This window comes from Hippocampus comes, unplaced genomic scaffold (genome assembly GCF_001891065.2).
Source record: "Hippocampus comes isolate QL1 unplaced genomic scaffold, H_comes_QL1_v1.1 scaffold36, whole genome shotgun sequence".
Taxonomy (NCBI): domain Eukaryota; kingdom Metazoa; phylum Chordata; class Actinopteri; order Syngnathiformes; family Syngnathidae; genus Hippocampus; species Hippocampus comes.
The window spans coordinates 2,954,055-2,971,163 of record NW_017805695.1 but is presented as its reverse complement, the minus strand read 5'-3'; the positions used below and the strand labels follow the sequence as shown (position 1 = coordinate 2,971,163).

General features: G+C 42.0%; 1 protein-coding gene across 1 annotated transcript; it reads left to right on the top strand.

The window, feature by feature from the left end:
* The first annotated feature begins 319 nt into the window (after positions 1 to 319).
* rel (v-rel avian reticuloendotheliosis viral oncogene homolog) lies at positions 320 to 16,436 on the top strand. The gene is made up of 11 exons (XM_019882209.1): positions 320 to 467; positions 790 to 828; positions 2,743 to 2,882; positions 3,018 to 3,166; positions 3,648 to 3,739; positions 9,936 to 10,076; positions 11,370 to 11,474; positions 13,007 to 13,225; positions 13,355 to 13,420; positions 13,538 to 13,609; positions 14,566 to 16,436. Exons 1-11 carry the CDS (start codon positions 452 to 454, stop codon positions 15,420 to 15,422), a joined length of 1,896 nt encoding a protein of 631 aa, XP_019737768.1. The 5' UTR covers positions 320 to 451; the 3' UTR covers positions 15,423 to 16,436.
* Positions 16,437 to 17,109: the final 673 nt, after the last annotated feature.

The window sequence follows — 17,109 nt, the reverse complement described above, 5'->3', positions numbered from 1 at the left end:
AATTAAGGACGTTTAACTTTTAACATGAGCACCGATATTAAATAATAATGTCATAATCATAATGAAAATCCCAAATATAATGCAAAGTTCTTTGTATATCTGACTGTTCTTCATATTCAGATTCAATTCTTTCCCTTTGTCTCTCCACCCCTCGCTCATTTGTCTGTGTGTGTGTGAGAGAGAGAGAGAGAGAGAGAGAGAGAGAGAGAGAGAGAGAGAGAGAGAGAGAGAGAGAGAGAGAGAGAGAGAGAGAGACTATGGAAGCAGCAATTTAAAACAAGAACTTTCTTCATCGTGTGTAAGATCTCTGAAGTGACTCACAAGCTGCTGATTGGCCCTTTCTAGCTGGGGATTTCCGCCGGGGCACTTCCTTCACGACTCCATGGTTCGAGTCCTCTGTCACTCACTCTGAGCAAGTCAGAAACCTGTGACAAGTCAACAGAGCGTTTGCATGTGCATCATGGATGGTGAGTAGCAATCCCCTTTTTATTTATTGTACCGTAGTCGAACAGTAGAAGATGTAATGAATGAAAAATGACATTAGGAATACATTGGTATGTGTATGGTGAATATGGCTCTAGAATGTCAACACTACTTTTGCATACAGTATGTCTGTCTCTTAAATGACAACTTGTTGTTTTCACTTTTATTAAACAGTGAGCTCGTTTTTGCACTGTGTCAGGAAATTGCTAAACTAGCTTATTTTGCAATACCCAACCTTCAGCAGACACGTTCATCAATATAGTTGGAGGTCACATTTTTCTTTCCCGTGTGATTCTTTACTTCCAGCTCTTTTGCCCTCCATGCTTGAGGATGACCCACACCAGAGTAAGTACAATTCAAGAGTCAAACAACCACACAGAAAAGCAAGCTCCATCACTCAATAAATGCACAGCAGTGTACTTTCACTTCCCCATTTTGTTTTGAGGCAAAGAATCAAGCGGCATTTGTTTTGTTTCACAGCTGCGTTTTTGAGCTTTGTAGGACTCGAACGATCATCTTGGGACAGACATTATCTGTCTGTGGTGTGAGCATCAGATTTTTCCATTTGGCAAACGATACACACCGCAGTTAGAAGAGAAATGCGACAGGGCTTGTTTTATCCTGGCACCCTTGTGTGTGTGTGTGTGTGTGCGTGTGTGTGTGTGTGTGTGTGTGTGTGTGTGTGTGTGTGTGTGTGTGTGTGTGTGAGAGAGAGGGAGGGAGGGAGAAAGAGAGACCTGTCACATCGAAGTTCTGTTCATATCACATGAAACTTCCTGGTTCACTTTTAGTTCCTCTCACACAGGCACACTTGTGTCGTTCTATAAGTTTAAGAACAGCGTCAACAGCGTTGACACCAAAAGTTGCACAAAGCGCATCGCGGTTTAATTAGTTTTGCCCGGCTGCAGCTCCGCTATATCGCAGGAATGCCCTCACATGTCGGAAAGGAGAGCCACATCAAATGTTACTCTTGGATTAAGCGTGCCTTGATTGGTCATGCCTGCAGAACGGGCGAGAGGAGACTCTTATGTGACGCTCAACGCCGTTCGCGTGTGAGTTGAGTTCAACAAACAGTCTGTGCAGTGTGCATGCGCTCCCGCAGCGTATGAATTGTGGATTTTTGTGTGACGGGAGTGATATTAGACGCCACGCTAACATTGTATGACAAATGAACGAAGGCTGATGTCACTGCAGAAAGGCCACTTTGCATGTGTACATCTCGTTTATGGCAGTGCCGGAGGTGCATGACTGTAAACCACATGGCAGGTGCGGAGAGTTTAGCAAATAAAGTGGAAGCAGAGTCCAACGACTTGACGCCGAAAAGAGGGAACTGTAATTCTACGGTTTTAAAAAGCCAGACACCAACCAGAAAATGGTCATCTGCAAACATGTCGCCAGTACGCTGAGACTAGCGATTCCAACACATCAACTCTTTACTACCACTTAAAAGATGCAACACGGAGCGCTGTACAGAGACAATGTGAAGTTGCGACAAAGCACCAACGTTACACCAAAACCTCATAGTGTTGAAAAAAAAAGAAAACAGTGCATGGTTCAGTACCGACATAGTATTTACATGTTAATTATCATGACAAGAGTTAACCAGCTATTTCTGTCTCTCAAAGTATAAAACAAGTAATGACACGATGAAACAAAAGCTGAAAAAAACCTTACAAGAAGATATTTCAAGAGGTTTCATTTCTAGCTGGCAAACTTGTGTTCCTAAAATTCAACCTCTGAAACTGAAAATTTCATTCCTTGAAAATCGTTACAATCCCAGATACATAGGACAGTATTTTCCATACATTTTATGCGTGATTTTTTTCCCTGTTTTGTTTTGTCATCAAATACAGTTTACAATGTGTTAAAAAAAGTGTGTTTTATCAAGTTTGTGTTTAAAGCACGTTGGTGGATAAAACTATATGAAAACAATATGAGGTCTTTCTACGTACACTTTTTCAACTTGTGGATTTTTTTTTCCAAACAGACGGCCACCATTTATCAGCACTTGTAGATTTACAGCATTTCAAGTTTCATTTTAAATATAAAAAAGGCAATATAGTACATGTTGTGACATGCTGTTTACAAATGAATAATAACCAGCCATGGGTCAGAGTTTTTTTTTTTTTTTAATTTTGAAGCAATCACTTACCATTTTTTTTCAAAAGCCTTTCATGAGGGTACTGCTGCTACCTTTGGTTCTCTGACTATTTCCTGCATTTGCATTCACTGATTGTTTGGACCACCGTCCCTCCCTAGTGGGCGAGCCGGCGATCCGCATCTTTGAGCAACCCAGGATGAGAGGAATGCGCTTCCGGTACAAGTGTGAGGGTCGTTCGGCTGGCAGCATCCCCGGTGAGAAAAGCACGGACAACAACAGGACCTACCCCAGTCTGCAGGTGACGACTGTTTATTGTTTTATTGTCCACTCAAATAAACTTGTCGCGACATCCTTTCTTGAACTCACTTACTGACTTTCCTTGTGCGTGCTTGTAAATCAACTTTTCCACCCACTCCCTCTTGTTCCTCCACAGATTCTGAATTACAGTGGCAAGGGTAGAGTGTGTGTTTATTTGGTGACAAAGAATGAGCCATACAGGCCACATCCTCATGATTTGGTGGGCAGGGACTGCACAGATGGCTACTACGAGGCCGAGTTTGGGCCGGATCGCAAAGTAATCGCGTGAGTTTCACGGGGCTTGTACTAACATGCTAGCTGAATCATTATCACCTTCGTCGCTATTTGAATAGGTCAAGCATCACAAATAAATAAACATGCCTGCACACACACGAAAAAAAAATTAAAAATGGCATCATGGGAATTCCCCACGTGACATCACTGATACACCCCGAACGTGTGGTAGAAAGGGAAAACTGAGGTTGTGCGCGTGCGTGCGTGCGTGTGTGTGTGTGTGTGTGTGCTCGAGCATGTGTGAATGAGTCAGAATATTTTGGTTTGTCAAATTTGCAATTCTCTCATGGACCTCGCTATAGTAAACATTTACATAAAGCACAAGGCTTTGTTCGTCGATTGAGCATTTCTGATGCCATTTTGGCTCCATGAAACAGGAAGTAGCCCGCTAACTAATTGTTCGGCAAATTGTTTGCGAAGTTTGTGCCTCTGTAGTTGCCGTGGCTCATGTAGTATTTCGTGATTGGCTTAGTTTCCAGAATCTGGGGATCCGGTGTGTGAAGAAGCGGGAGGTGAAAGATGCCATTTTACAACGGATTAGCAAAAGGATCAACCCCTTCAATGGTGAGTCCTGGGATTGTCTCAGTCTTTTCATTGCTCTTTGAGGAAATCTTCCATAACAAAGTCATGTGAATGAAACCAAGTGGTGACAAAAAAGGGGGACAGTTTGTTTGCTTGTGTTCCCAATTGTGCATTCCACCTTTCATTCAGTCGGGCCCAGCGTTAAAGCTGCCCTCCATGTAGATTCAAAACCACAAAACCATTAGTGTCTCGGGTGACCTGGAGCTTGTCCCAGCAGACTTAGGGGAGAGAGGCAGCGTACACCCTGGACGATAGCCAGTCATGCACATATTGACAAATTCAAATTCACATCTAAGGACATTCAAGAGTCACAGATGAACCTTCCACGTATGTTTTTGGAGGAGGAAGCCACTCTACCGGCAGTATACCCACAGGAGCATGGGAAGACCATACAAACTCCACACAGGAAGGCCGTTGCCAAGAAACCCCGGACCTCAAAACTATGAGGCAGACTTGCAAACAGCATGAAATATTTGCGTGACAAATACTGCTTGACTTCCATTCGCATTCACGCGGCTGTTAAAACATTGTGACATTCCGACTGTGGCGATTTTATCTGAACAAAAACCACAGCATGACCAATCTTCGATTGAGCTGAAAATGACTGTTCCATCAGAAATTGAATCGAAATGTCGCAAAAACAACAAATGATAGACATTAATTGAGTTATATAATGCCACACGAGACAATCCTAGCAATCCTCTAATAACAGTGCATTGAAATGAATGTTCTCATTTCTTTGCTTGTCGTCAACAGAAAGGTCCAATTCTACAATTTCTCAACACAATTCAATAGAAATCGCATGCCAGTGTTTTCTCGAGTTTCCCTTGATATTTCCCTAACGATTGGCCGGCGACCAGTCACCCGGCCTCCAGTTTACCAGTGACCTCACAGAGGACGAGCGCTATGGAAAATGAAATGGATGGAAAATTACAAACTGCAATCGTCTTGTCAACTTGTTTTTTTTAATGTTGTTGCTAAGCCAAAATACAAATAAAATAAACAAAAGGGGGGAGCATAACCCTGCTTAATGCATCGCAGTGTACACTAATCCTTAATCTTGAGATTCAGTACTAAAATGCCCCAAAGGTATGCAACGTTATGACATCTTGCTTTTCTTTTTCTGGGATCAAAGTGGCGTAGTGTGACTGCTCATATCTCAGCGGTCATGAAATAATTGAGATAGGCATCTGGTAACTATTTTCTTCCTTTTGTTGTTGTTTTTGTTTTTTTTTATTTTGCTGCTGTTACAATATCATGTCATCATGTTATGAGCGTATTATCTTTATCAGTACTGAGTTGTCTTTGCTCATGATCCTTTTGTTGACGCCGCTGCCGCTGTGGTTGAAACATTTCAAAAGAGCCTGACCCAATTTTTTTTTCTCACGTCCCACCAAAGCTCTGATTTTAGATATCTAGTGAAACGCCATTTCCCCTCTCTTTCCATTTTGCGCCTGTGCAGATAGACAGCGGCCGCTGTCACGCAAACAAGCGTTAGGCTACTTCCCCGTTCTTGGTCACAGTTGCTCAATTGAGCACATGGAAAATGCCGCGTGAGATATGGGAATGCAGGATTCATTCATAGGGGGGAGGTGTTAACTGGGAGCGGCGGGGTTGAAGTTAAAAGCGAAGTTAGCTATTATTTTCGTCATGCAGCTGTCAAACTACGGGGAGATGCGTTTAATTCTTAGACTCCTGCTTTACGTTTTGTCGACAAACATGGCTGAGTGCCTCTGACCTTGAAGCCTACTGAGGATTCATAGGGCCTCTGGTTGTTGTCACTTTCATGTTTTAATCCTCACTGAGGTAAATTTGGCAAGCTGTACAGAGACGAGGTGCGGAGACTGTTCACGTCGGTCAGTGCCTTAGCCAATCAGGATGCAGAACGCAATTCACTGTTTAAAAGCATTAAAAAAACTGCACTAAAAAAATCAGTGAAACAGCGAAGCCGCGGAAAGTGAACCGCGTTAGAGCGAGGGATCACTGTATATCGGACATTGAAATATTGGAATCAGCCTAAAAAAAATACATATGGGTCAGACCCCATGAATCTATTGCCAAATTTTGAGTGATGCTGAATCAACAGCCGCCATGTCCAAATTGAGAATTATACACATGGCAAATGGGCCGTCACTTGTCTAGCGCTTTTCTACCTTGGGTCCTCGAAGCGCTTTACGCTGTTATCTCATTCACCTACTGGTAGCGCAGCATCAGGAGCAACGCCAAAGCAGTTTGTAAATCTTAGTCTGTTGTGTGTCTTGAACGTATCCCCCTCAGGCAGCTCACATGATGCGAATTGAGGGCTGCTGCAAAATGACTGCTTTTAGGGCTTTAATGTACATCCTGAAAATCCAGTTCCGTTCCTACGGTGAGACAATACCTAAATTTGTATGAAAATCACCATGTGTATCTACGCTAACACAGTCGTGAAATAATAATTAAAACACTCCATCAGTATTAACAATCAAACAGCAAGTTGTGTGGTAATTGGGCAACTCTTGTTGTGCCGCATCACAACGTGCAGTATTCTCACGTCGCTACAAATTAGCTCACTGCATGCTGTTAGTAACCTCGAAATGTCATAATTACAGCCAATATTTATATGACAAGCGGAAAAATTACAGTTCACCCTAAATATAAAACAATCACATGAACAACAGTAAGAATATCGCTAACTAAATGGGCACCATTCACAACTCCCAAGGCAAGGAAAAATCGACTTGCTTGATGCCGTATGCAGTGAGCTGTGAAACCACAGCCATACTTTATCATGGGAACTCTATAATTTCCAAATTGTGGGTTGATCCGAGCTCCCCCACAGCCCCATCGAAGTACTGTACCTTTGAGCGAGATTTTGAAGGGCTCATTGATCCTGAACCCGTTAGCTTTCTTGGTATAACAAGCGGTCATCATCGTCAATTGTACTTTTAAGTGAAGCCGATTTATAATTATCAAGTCAAGTATCAAGTACAACTTTATTGTCAAATGTGATGTACAGCACAGATGAAATTTCTTCCCTCTCACAACATACAACAAGAGGAGCCGCTGCGGGTGCCCGCACCGCCATCAAAAGAAAAGTTAACATAAAATGACAAAATTATACAAGACAACACATTAGACACAGACAATCGTGCAATCTTAACCACTTTCCTGCATACACTTTGTTGTCTGAAGCATTTATAGATGAAAGAGGAGCAAATCAAAGTGTCCTTTTCACCAGTGGATCAAAGACGTCATACTGCTATGTGCACACGTCTGCTACAAGCTAAGCTTGAAAACAAGAAGAAGCTGTAGCATCCATAACGAAAAAGAGGTTGGCTCTCTCCTCCTGTCCCATGTAAATCCGCTTCAATTCCAAGCCGCGACTCCCAGTTCGACATCCGCATTGGCGCTCCGCGCTGACGCTCCTTTCTTCTCGTCGTCGGCTCCTCAAGCCATGCATCATCCAGCCTCAGACTGTCCATCAGCACCGACTTTTCCGCTGAAAAAAATCGGGGCTGTGAAAATGCTGCCTACTTCAGGCGCAAGACACAAGCGCCCTGGAACTGTTTATACATTTATTTATTTTACGTTTTTCTTTTGGGTTTTTTCCCCTTCAGTTTTGTACACATATGCAGCCGATTGAGAAAAGTATGTTCACGTTTGGCATAATTTCAACTTCCATACTTTGGTGGGCTTGAATTAATTTCTTGTCTACTAATCCTAGTGAGACTAACATCAACAGAGTTAGGGTGGCATACATTTAATACAGAAGTACCATCTGACCAATGGTTTTCACTAAAAGCAGTACTGTATTGCCACCGTTTGTGTGATGTACAATGTAGCTCTCTTGCGCGCTGTCTCTCATTAGCTCACTTCTGCTCTGAAACTTGACTTCTCCCTGCATCGGAGGGCATTACTTCCTCTCTCTATTCATCCCAACACACTCAACCAACCTCCATTAAAAACTCACAAACTCCCCTGACAGATCCACGCTTGTAAGCGTGAAAAAGTGCCTACTTGTCAGTAGTTAAGCATGTTATCTGTTCACAGATGATGCTAGCATAGTATCACTTTAGTTTCTTTAATTCATTCCAGCCTTTTCAAGAACCACAGAACCAAAACTTTACACACAATATACTGTAGGTATACACATTTGTCAATACACTGCCTATTTATTCATAAGTCCTTCAGCATGCCTGAAAAAGAGTAAAACGAACAAATCTTTAATTCTACCCGTACTCCAGTCTTCACCAATCACCGCCGATATTAATCCCAAATCGCGTAAATCCTGTCCAGCAATACTACAAGCAACAGTTTTCTTGTTTTGAAGCATGATCCCCCCCGGTACCATTATATTTAGAGTGCTAGCTCCCTATATTTATTGATGACCACCTTTTAATAGAAAATGAGTGAAGGGCATGCATTCTTTTTAACCGTCGTTGTCAGTTGGCCTTCGGCGCCAGTGCTCAAGATCATTTGCAATATACTGTAATGTCGGTCAATTTACTATCGGGCTGACGGGATTGTAATGCAAGAAGTACATCGAAGAAATAGAAATATACTATTTTAAAGAGCGTAGTGCACTCATCAAAGATTATTCATGTGAAAAATAATCAAGCACGATACAAACACTTTCCATTTCATCGATATATCCTCATGCACCCTGTAACCGGATAACATGATAAGCTGTCCACTGTAGTAACCACTGTCGCTGAAAGGGTTAAAAACAGTGGTCAACAGCACTCACTCACTTCACTTCCAGTGTACATATTGGTGAGAAGAAAATTACCACCCATGCCACAGGAGGCGAGTCACGCTTCTCTGCATAGATACATTGATGTTTGATTCTGCAAGCGCAGAGAAGCGAGCAGGGAAAAACACCCACCAAGCTAGTTGCAATATTTATGCTACTCAACACGTTCTAGATGAATGAGTTTCCATCTCGTGCGTCGCAGCACCCCAGTCAAAGATTCACGCTTTCTGGTCCCACTACATTACTTTCACATACGTCACAAGCCATTTTCAGGCAATTGTGTTGGGAGTCTCAGCTCTCAGTTATACACGCAGGCACACGCACGCGCGGGCACACACACTTCTTTCCACTCGACTGTGACATTGCTCAGCGTCACTGTGGCAACAAATTGTAGGTGGGGAGCTGAAAACCGGTGTTTGACAGCTTTTGTTTTAGCGTATCTCAGTCTTGCTGCAAGGTGTGTTTAATGTGGGGGTGTCAAACTCGATTCACATTGTGGGGCCACATACGACCTTGGTAGATGTCAAGTGGGCCAGATCATTAAAATTATACCATACTCTGCTATAAATAACCAAAATAATATGTCTTTCCTTTGTTTTGGTCTAAAGAAGCACAAGAACATTTGGAAAATGTCATATCTTTTACAAAACATTTCATGAAGCACCTTAGATTTCCTTATCCTCCCACTGATTGTACAAAGGCACAAAACTTTAACAAGTAATTGGTATTGAAAAATATAGTAATGCACTTTAAGATTAAACGAGATTTATAAAGAAAGGAATTTTTAAACCATTTACACATGTGCATATAAAATCTAAATTTAATCCCTGCCTACACCTTACAAACTAAGGAGAGTGCTATTAAATGTGGAAAGAATAAAGTATTCACATATCCTTGATATCGTCTGCGGTGTTGGGTGTGTCTCAGCGACAGACTGAGGCTGCTATTGTCTTCTTCTCTGATCAAAACAATGTTGTCTTCTACTCTGATCAAAACAGTGTGTCCCCTAGCGAATACTCCATGAATTGCACCTTATTAAAAATATCCATTCCGTGTCTTTTATCCGTTTATTCACTTTTAAATGATCCTGCGGGCCTGATCGAACCTCCTTGGGGGCCGGTTTCAGCCCACGAGTCGTATGTTTGACACCACTGGTTTAATGCCTATGATGTGAAGATATTTGTACAAAAATTCAAAATCATTGTTCATACAGACGTTCTCAGGAGTCATTTCTACATCGCGTCAATGATTGCCGCTTTAAGTGCGTTCAGCTATGTGGAGTTTTCTTTTTACGTTTTCTGTGCCGTCTACTCACGAATGAGCTTGTTATCTGCGGAAACGAGTCGACTGTAATATCAAAATATGCTTTGAAATTGCTCTCCGATAATAACAAGTGTCTTGGTGTTTTTGTGCATGTGTGTTTGTGCATGTGTGTGACCACAGTGCCGCAAGAGCAGCTGCTGCAGACAGAAGAGTATGACCTGAACGTGGTCCGCTTGTGTATACAGGTTTTCCTGCAAGATGACAACGGCCACTACACTCGAGTACTCAACCCTGTAGTCAGCAACCCCATCTATGACAACAGTTAGTGACATTTTTTTGTTCTTGTTTGTTTCTTTGTATCATGTTTGGCTTCAAAGTTTACTCCGGAAAATCATAATGGAAAAGTAAATAAGTAATTCTTGGCTCCGAGCAACTATCACAAAAGTCTGCAGTACCCGTACAGGTCATGTTTTAGGTCATGTTTATCATCCTTCATCATGCAAGTGGATAAGTAACCTCTGTTAATATTAACATTTTAACTTAAGACAAATAATGCAATACATCACAATCATGTGAGTCACTTTTTAGATGCGCTTTAATCATCCACAAACCCAATTCCAATGAAGTTGGGACCTTGTCTTAAATAAACATACGGTGATTTGCAAATCATGTTCAACCGATATTTAATTGAATACACAACAAAGACAAGATATTTCATGTTTAAAATGATGAACCTCATTGTTTTTAGCTACTGATCATTAACTGAATTTTTTTATGGCTGCAACACGTTCCCAAAAAGCTAGGACAGGTGGCAAAAAAGAAAATTGAGGAATGCTCATCCAACACCTGTTTGGAACATTCCACAAGTGAACCTCAGGCTATTCAATGAAATATAGGTCAAGCATGATTTGCAAATAATTGTGTTCTGTTTTATTTATGTTTAACACAACATCCTAACCTCACTGGAATCGGTTTTATAATATTTAATTTCCTTTTTCTGTGTTTTGTTTGACTGTTCAGTGTGTTTCGGCAAATACGACCGTAAGATAGACGTCCTCATGTCTTTGGACAATCTTCGAAAGAAAAATAACATACCACTCAATTTGGAGCAGAGGACGTAAAATTTAAGCCTATGATAATACTTGTGCAAAAGTAGTATAAAAACATTGCACTATTTATTGTTCAACCTCATTTGCGCCCGTTAGAATTATCACATGTATCTCTTAAAACAGTTGCAGGTGCTTCAGTCACTTGTGAACTAATTCAGTGTTTTATCTCACACACACACACACACACACACACACACACACACACACACACACACACACACACACACACACACACAGACAACCACACACACACATGCACGCACGCACATCCACACATTGAGAAAGGGGAAGTTGTATACTGTACACATGAACCCTCAAACAAGTGTCACCATGGAGTACTTCCTCTTCTGACAACAGACATGTGACTCAACTTGGCGAGGCTTCAACTTGAATGCTGCCCCTCAGTTTGTTTTCATCTGCCTTGATGGCGCTCAAAATGTGTTTCCGACCTGACACGCCACCTGTGATTCCACCCGTTTGCTCTCTTGTATGTTTCAAACGACAGGGGCCCCAAACACTGCAGAGCTGAGGATCTGTCGGGTCAACAGCAACAGCGGCTCTGTTAAGGGAGGAGATGAGATCTTCCTCCTTTGTGATAAAGTGCAGAAAGGTACACTGTGTGAAGTGTCTTCCTTTCCATTTCTTTTTTGGTGTTTAATTCCGATTGCTTCCTGTTTCTTGTTCTAGACAGAGGTGGGTCGCGACATTTACTTGACTGCTTTTATTTTTATTGTTGCTTGTGCAATCTATTTGTTTTTCTGTTGCCAGCGAGACATTTGTCACATGACTATGTTTCACCAATCTACCGTAACCAGTGGTGATTTTTTGGCACATTTGGACCAGTCAACAGGAGTTAGCAACGTTTCCAAAGTGACGCATTTACGTGACACGGAGCATGGTAGAACACTGACTTGATTAGATTTTTCACTCAATACTTACCCTTACTCAAGTCATTATTTGGGGGTCTACATTTTACTTTAACTTGAGTCATATTATTGCAAAGTTCTGGTCCTTTAGAGCATAGGTGTCAAATTCAAGGCCCGGGGGCCAGATCTGGCCCGCCACATCATTTTATGTGGCCCGCAAAAGCAGATCAAACATGTCAACTTCCACGATGTTTTCTAAAACGTCTACCAAAAATTTAAATTCTCATATGTAATAAATAAGAGAGATATTCTTAGCATTTTCTTGTGACGAAACCTCTCGTGATAGTAACTTAAACAAGAGTTGAATCAACAGTTAACTTGACTTCTTTACATGGTTTCAGTCATCACGGCCCTCCAAGGGAAACGGTAACTAAAATGTGGCCCGCGTCAAAAATTAGTTTGACATCCCTGCTTTCGAGCATTGGTACCGAGCCGCACAGAAAGACTAAATAACTTACATTACTTCCGTTTTATTTATTTCACAATCTGAAAGATGTTTTATTTTGAAAAAAAAACAAACCGAATTCTCTATTACATCCATCTACAGTGTGTCATTATTGACGCAGCTCAAGGCGCTTTTCTTGGTCACGTGATAGGTTACTGCTAAAATGAAACCCAGGAGCGAGCAAAATGAGTAAAAAAACAAACACCTTTGGAAAGTTTCTTTGGGAAGGGGAAAAGGCCCAGCCAGGAGACAGAAGAGGAGCGTACGACTTTCAAAAAAAAAAAGAAGGCTACATTTAATAGACAGCATCAGGGGTCCTACTTAAAATACGGATTTATCTCAACGGGAGATTCCCACACACCAAGCCTACTCTGCATAATTAGCAGCGATGGTGAGTCGTATTTTTCATGCACTTTGTATTTGCAGTGTATCTTATTTTGAAGGCCGTTTAAACATTACCATAGCGTCCAGAGAGTGTTGCAGCCAGATAGGACGTTCCTTGTGTCATGATTCGTGTTTATTATTATGTTTAGAAAATACCACAGTTTTCATGCAGGTCATATCATATTATTTGGGTGTATTTAGTCGCCACAGCTCAAAGGCCGGTCCCTGAAAATATTGTCTGACATTAAACTGGTCCGTGTGGGCAAAAAAAGTTGGGGACTGCTGCTTTAGAGTACAATTTTAAGCGACTCCACCCCGATTCTGATCTGAGGCTTAGCCATTCATCTCTTTGCATACTCATGTTTCCGTCATCCCGCTTTCCTTTAGATGACATAGAAGTCCGATTTTTCTCTTCTAATGGCTGGGAGGCCAAAGGCTCATTCTCCCAAGCCGACGTTCATCGCCAAGTGGCCATCGTCTTTAAGACGCCGCCTTTCTACAACACCTCTATCACGGAGTCGGTCACTGTACACATGCAGCTACGCCGACCGTCCGATGTGGAAGTGAGCGAGCCACTGGACTTCCGATATCTTCCCGATGACAAAGGTGAGCCGGTATGCCGGGAAAACATGCACCGGATGGTGGCCGCCCTTTATTACTTAGTTGGATAAGAAGCTGCACGACCTTTCTCATACAATACATATTTTATGCTTTTTATGCTTGTTTTTTTTCTAGACCCTTATGGCTATAATAAGAAAAAACGCAGTCGAGAGAATTTAATGAAGATGTCCGGATTGTCAGGTAAGATTTGCCACTGAACGTAATCGGTTAAACATTAGCCCTATGCCCAGTATGTTCACATCCAGAGTGAGTACCTAAATGCATGAATGTGACAAAGGTGTTTCTGCATTTTTCTAGCTGTTCCCTTTTCTAGTCTGGCTACGAGCAGGCAAAGGGCAGTGCCACAGAGCACCAGGAATCACATGCAAGGTACAGTAATGACTTTGATTCATGTAGTACCTTAAAAGAGACTCTAGGACATACAAAAGAAAAGATCCCGAGACAAATGGTGTCAGGAGTTTTGGATATTCCGTGACCTTCTATCTCCATGATTGCAATGTATTGCCAGGTCATCTTTTTTCAAAACAGATTTACTCACAACACTACCAAAGATTGACCACATTTACCCACAACACTACCAGTGCCCATTTTCCATTTCAATTGATTCATGAATTATGTTTGTCTGTTGCAAATAGTTATCTGTCCCTACATTCATTTCCTATTTTGAAGTAGTTACCAGTTCCAACAATTTCCAGTTGCGTGTTCAAAATACAGTCATTCCCCATTCCATCAAGTATTTATATGGATTTATTACACCGGTAAAATGAGAAGTCCCAACTGGCAAGTGGCCACCCTTGACAGTCGCATTTTACGGTAGCATGATGATGGTATATTGCACAGGTGTCAAACTCAAGGCCCGGGGGCCAGATCCGGCCTGCCAGGTCATTTTATGTGGCCCGCGAAAGCAAATCGTGTGTGTCAACTTGCTAAAATCTGTACTGAAATGTCAAATTGTAATGTGTTATAAATAACGTTGCGATTTTGCAATGATTTTGTTACCCCGTTTACTCTCACTTGAACAATAATTGAGCAAACTATTACACTTGACTGATTTTTAAAACGGGTAATCTATCAATTTGTTGTGTACAAGTAATAATTTTGTGGTTTCATTGTCCTAACGGCCCTCCGAGGGAAGACGTAACTCCGAATTGGCCCGCGGCTAAAATGAGTTTGACGCCCCTGCTATAGTGGGTCCTAGCTAATTTGGCAGTGATCCTTCATTTAATGACTATACCTATCACGACACCAAAATCATCATAATTCTATGTTGATCTGTCATAAAAGTTATTTTATTTTTATTTATTTATTTTTTGTTTTGTCCCCAGGCCTCAGCATGTACCCGAGGCAGCCTCCACCTCCAATGCAGCAGCAACCTGCATTCAACCAACCCTACCATGCAAATGTTCCAGTCAGCCATTCTTGGACAAACCCCAACCAAGTACTTCCGATGGATACGGCCTCCGTCAATCCTTCTAACATCATGGGCAATCCGCCCCGGCCGAAGAACTGTCGGCCACAGCATCAAAACCATGGTTCTGCTTTCCCCTGTGAAAGCAGTCTCCTCCCTGAGCTCTCTATGAGGGACTTGCAGTGCTTGGACGCAGTTCCTCAAGTTCCTGTGATGAGCCAGCCTGAGTCCCACCCACTCTTCCATTCACAGCACCAGGGGCCAGGACCTGCCTTTGATAACCGGGTCCAGAACCACCTTGGGAGTCAGAACCAGGGCTTTCAAAATGCGTGGAACAATTTTAGTGCCCTCAGTCCATTTCAGATGGAGAGCACAGTTCCTGGTTCAGAAAAGAGTGCTCAGGGGCTGGGAAATTTCCCACTCCTGGAGGGAATGGAAAGAAATGAATTTATGAAGGGCCAAGTCGGAAGAGAATCTCAGACGGGGTTCCAACTGAAGCAAGAGTCTCACGTCTCAGTCAAGCAAGAGTCTACCTTGCCTGCGATGCCTTTTCCTCAAGAACCCCACGCGAACACATACACCAACCTTCTTCCTCGTTCTATGAGTAACGGCACCAACACGAATGTTTTAAGGCAGGACGGTGGAAGAAAACCACACCTTGCTCACCCGAATCTTAAAGACCCTTACTCTACCAATCACATGACTTCTGAGAGTCACTTTTCAACTTTGGAGGACTGGATCAGAGCCGAGACAAGCCATTCCTTAAAACAGTGACCACTAGGAATCACATCAACAGAAGGTGCTCGGATCCAAAGAATTCATCTCGTCGCATTGAGCATTGAATTCCTGCAAATTGAAACCGATACTAGTCCTAAGCATGCTAATTGGGCATTTGCTTTGCCGTGTAATGTATTGTGGATGACATCAGTGGGTGAGCACAATCATTGGTACAGTTGTTCCACACGCTAACCAGCGCCAGGGAACGATTTCATGGCACTTGGTAATGCAAATCTTTATTTGGTGGAGTACTTCATTATTTTCACCAGATAATAACTAATCATATTCCATTTTAGATCATTTATGACAGGAAAAATTGCTGCAGTTCCAATGCACTTTTGTCTTCTGTTATTTTGAGCTTTCGTCAGATTTCTTAAACGTAAACCAGAACAAGAGATGAGCTTGTGATGAAGGCCACGAAAGTTAGAGGAGGATATCGAAGTGGGCTCGTGGTACACTCGCTTGACTTTGGTACAGGCAATGTGGGTTCAGTTCCCACTCAGTGACAGTGTGAACGTGAGTGTCAGTGGTTGTCTCTCCCTATTTATGTCTTGTGATTGTCTGGCAACTTGTTCAGGGTGCAAGTTGCCTGTTGCCATAAGTGAGCTCGGGTCGGCTCCTGTTCCTCCTATCCATAAGAGCAGTGTTTTTCAAACCTTGTGCCGCGGCACACTGGTGTGCCGCAAGATATTGTTAGGTGTGCCGTGGGAAATTATACAATATGTATGCCTGTGCGGTCGATTGCCTGGAATAGTAATCATGTAGTTCTCTTCCATACCAGTAGGGAGCAGCAGCAGCTGGAAATTTCCTTATGTTTCGAGACAAGCGAAGTTTCCGACGCGAGGCAATACAATGAAAGGTATCTTTCATTTCGATTTACTTTTTACCGGAGATGCAACGGCACCAATGTTCCCTCTAAGCTGTGCAACTGCGCACTGGTCTCACACTGTCAGCGCACAAGAAAACCTATCCAGCACAGTAAACGCACTGCGAATGAATTAGATATGTAACTTTTTTTTCTGTATCAATTTGCTGTGTAATTCAGTGAGTGATAGGTGTCCAGCCAATCACACGATACGATGCAATGACACTATGCAGCCAATCACGAAAAGAACCCGCTGTCACACAGAAAAAAATCCGACCCTGAGCAAGTTAAGGTTCTAATCTTTTACTTGCCATTAAAACGAATGCACCAAATATGAGATTGATGTTGATTTGATTCCTATTCAAAGTGTAATAATATTGCATTAATTTTCAATGTTAAAAAAAAACGCTTATAGTAACAATATAACACTTAATTGTTAAAATAAGCTTTTTTTCACATTTTCAGGTAGTGGTGCGTCGCGGGATTTTTTCAATGAATGAAATGTGCCTTGGCCCGAAAAAGATTGAAAAACACTGCATAAGAGGATAAGCGCTAGAGCAAATGGATTGTTGTACTTTTTTTTTTTTTCCTCTTGTGATGTGTCATTCCTTGCTGCTGCGAATCAAGTGCAAATGTATCATGATTTCATTGGAGGTTCAATTGTTTGGGGGGGAAAAGATGGGGAATTTTCAAATTACCGTGGCTCTTTGAATTGCTTTGTAAAAGAATGCCACATATTGCGCATGTGCATTTAGATTTTTTTTCCATTGTTTTTTGTCGAACAACATTTTTGTCATTTTAGCCGTAATTCAGTACTCG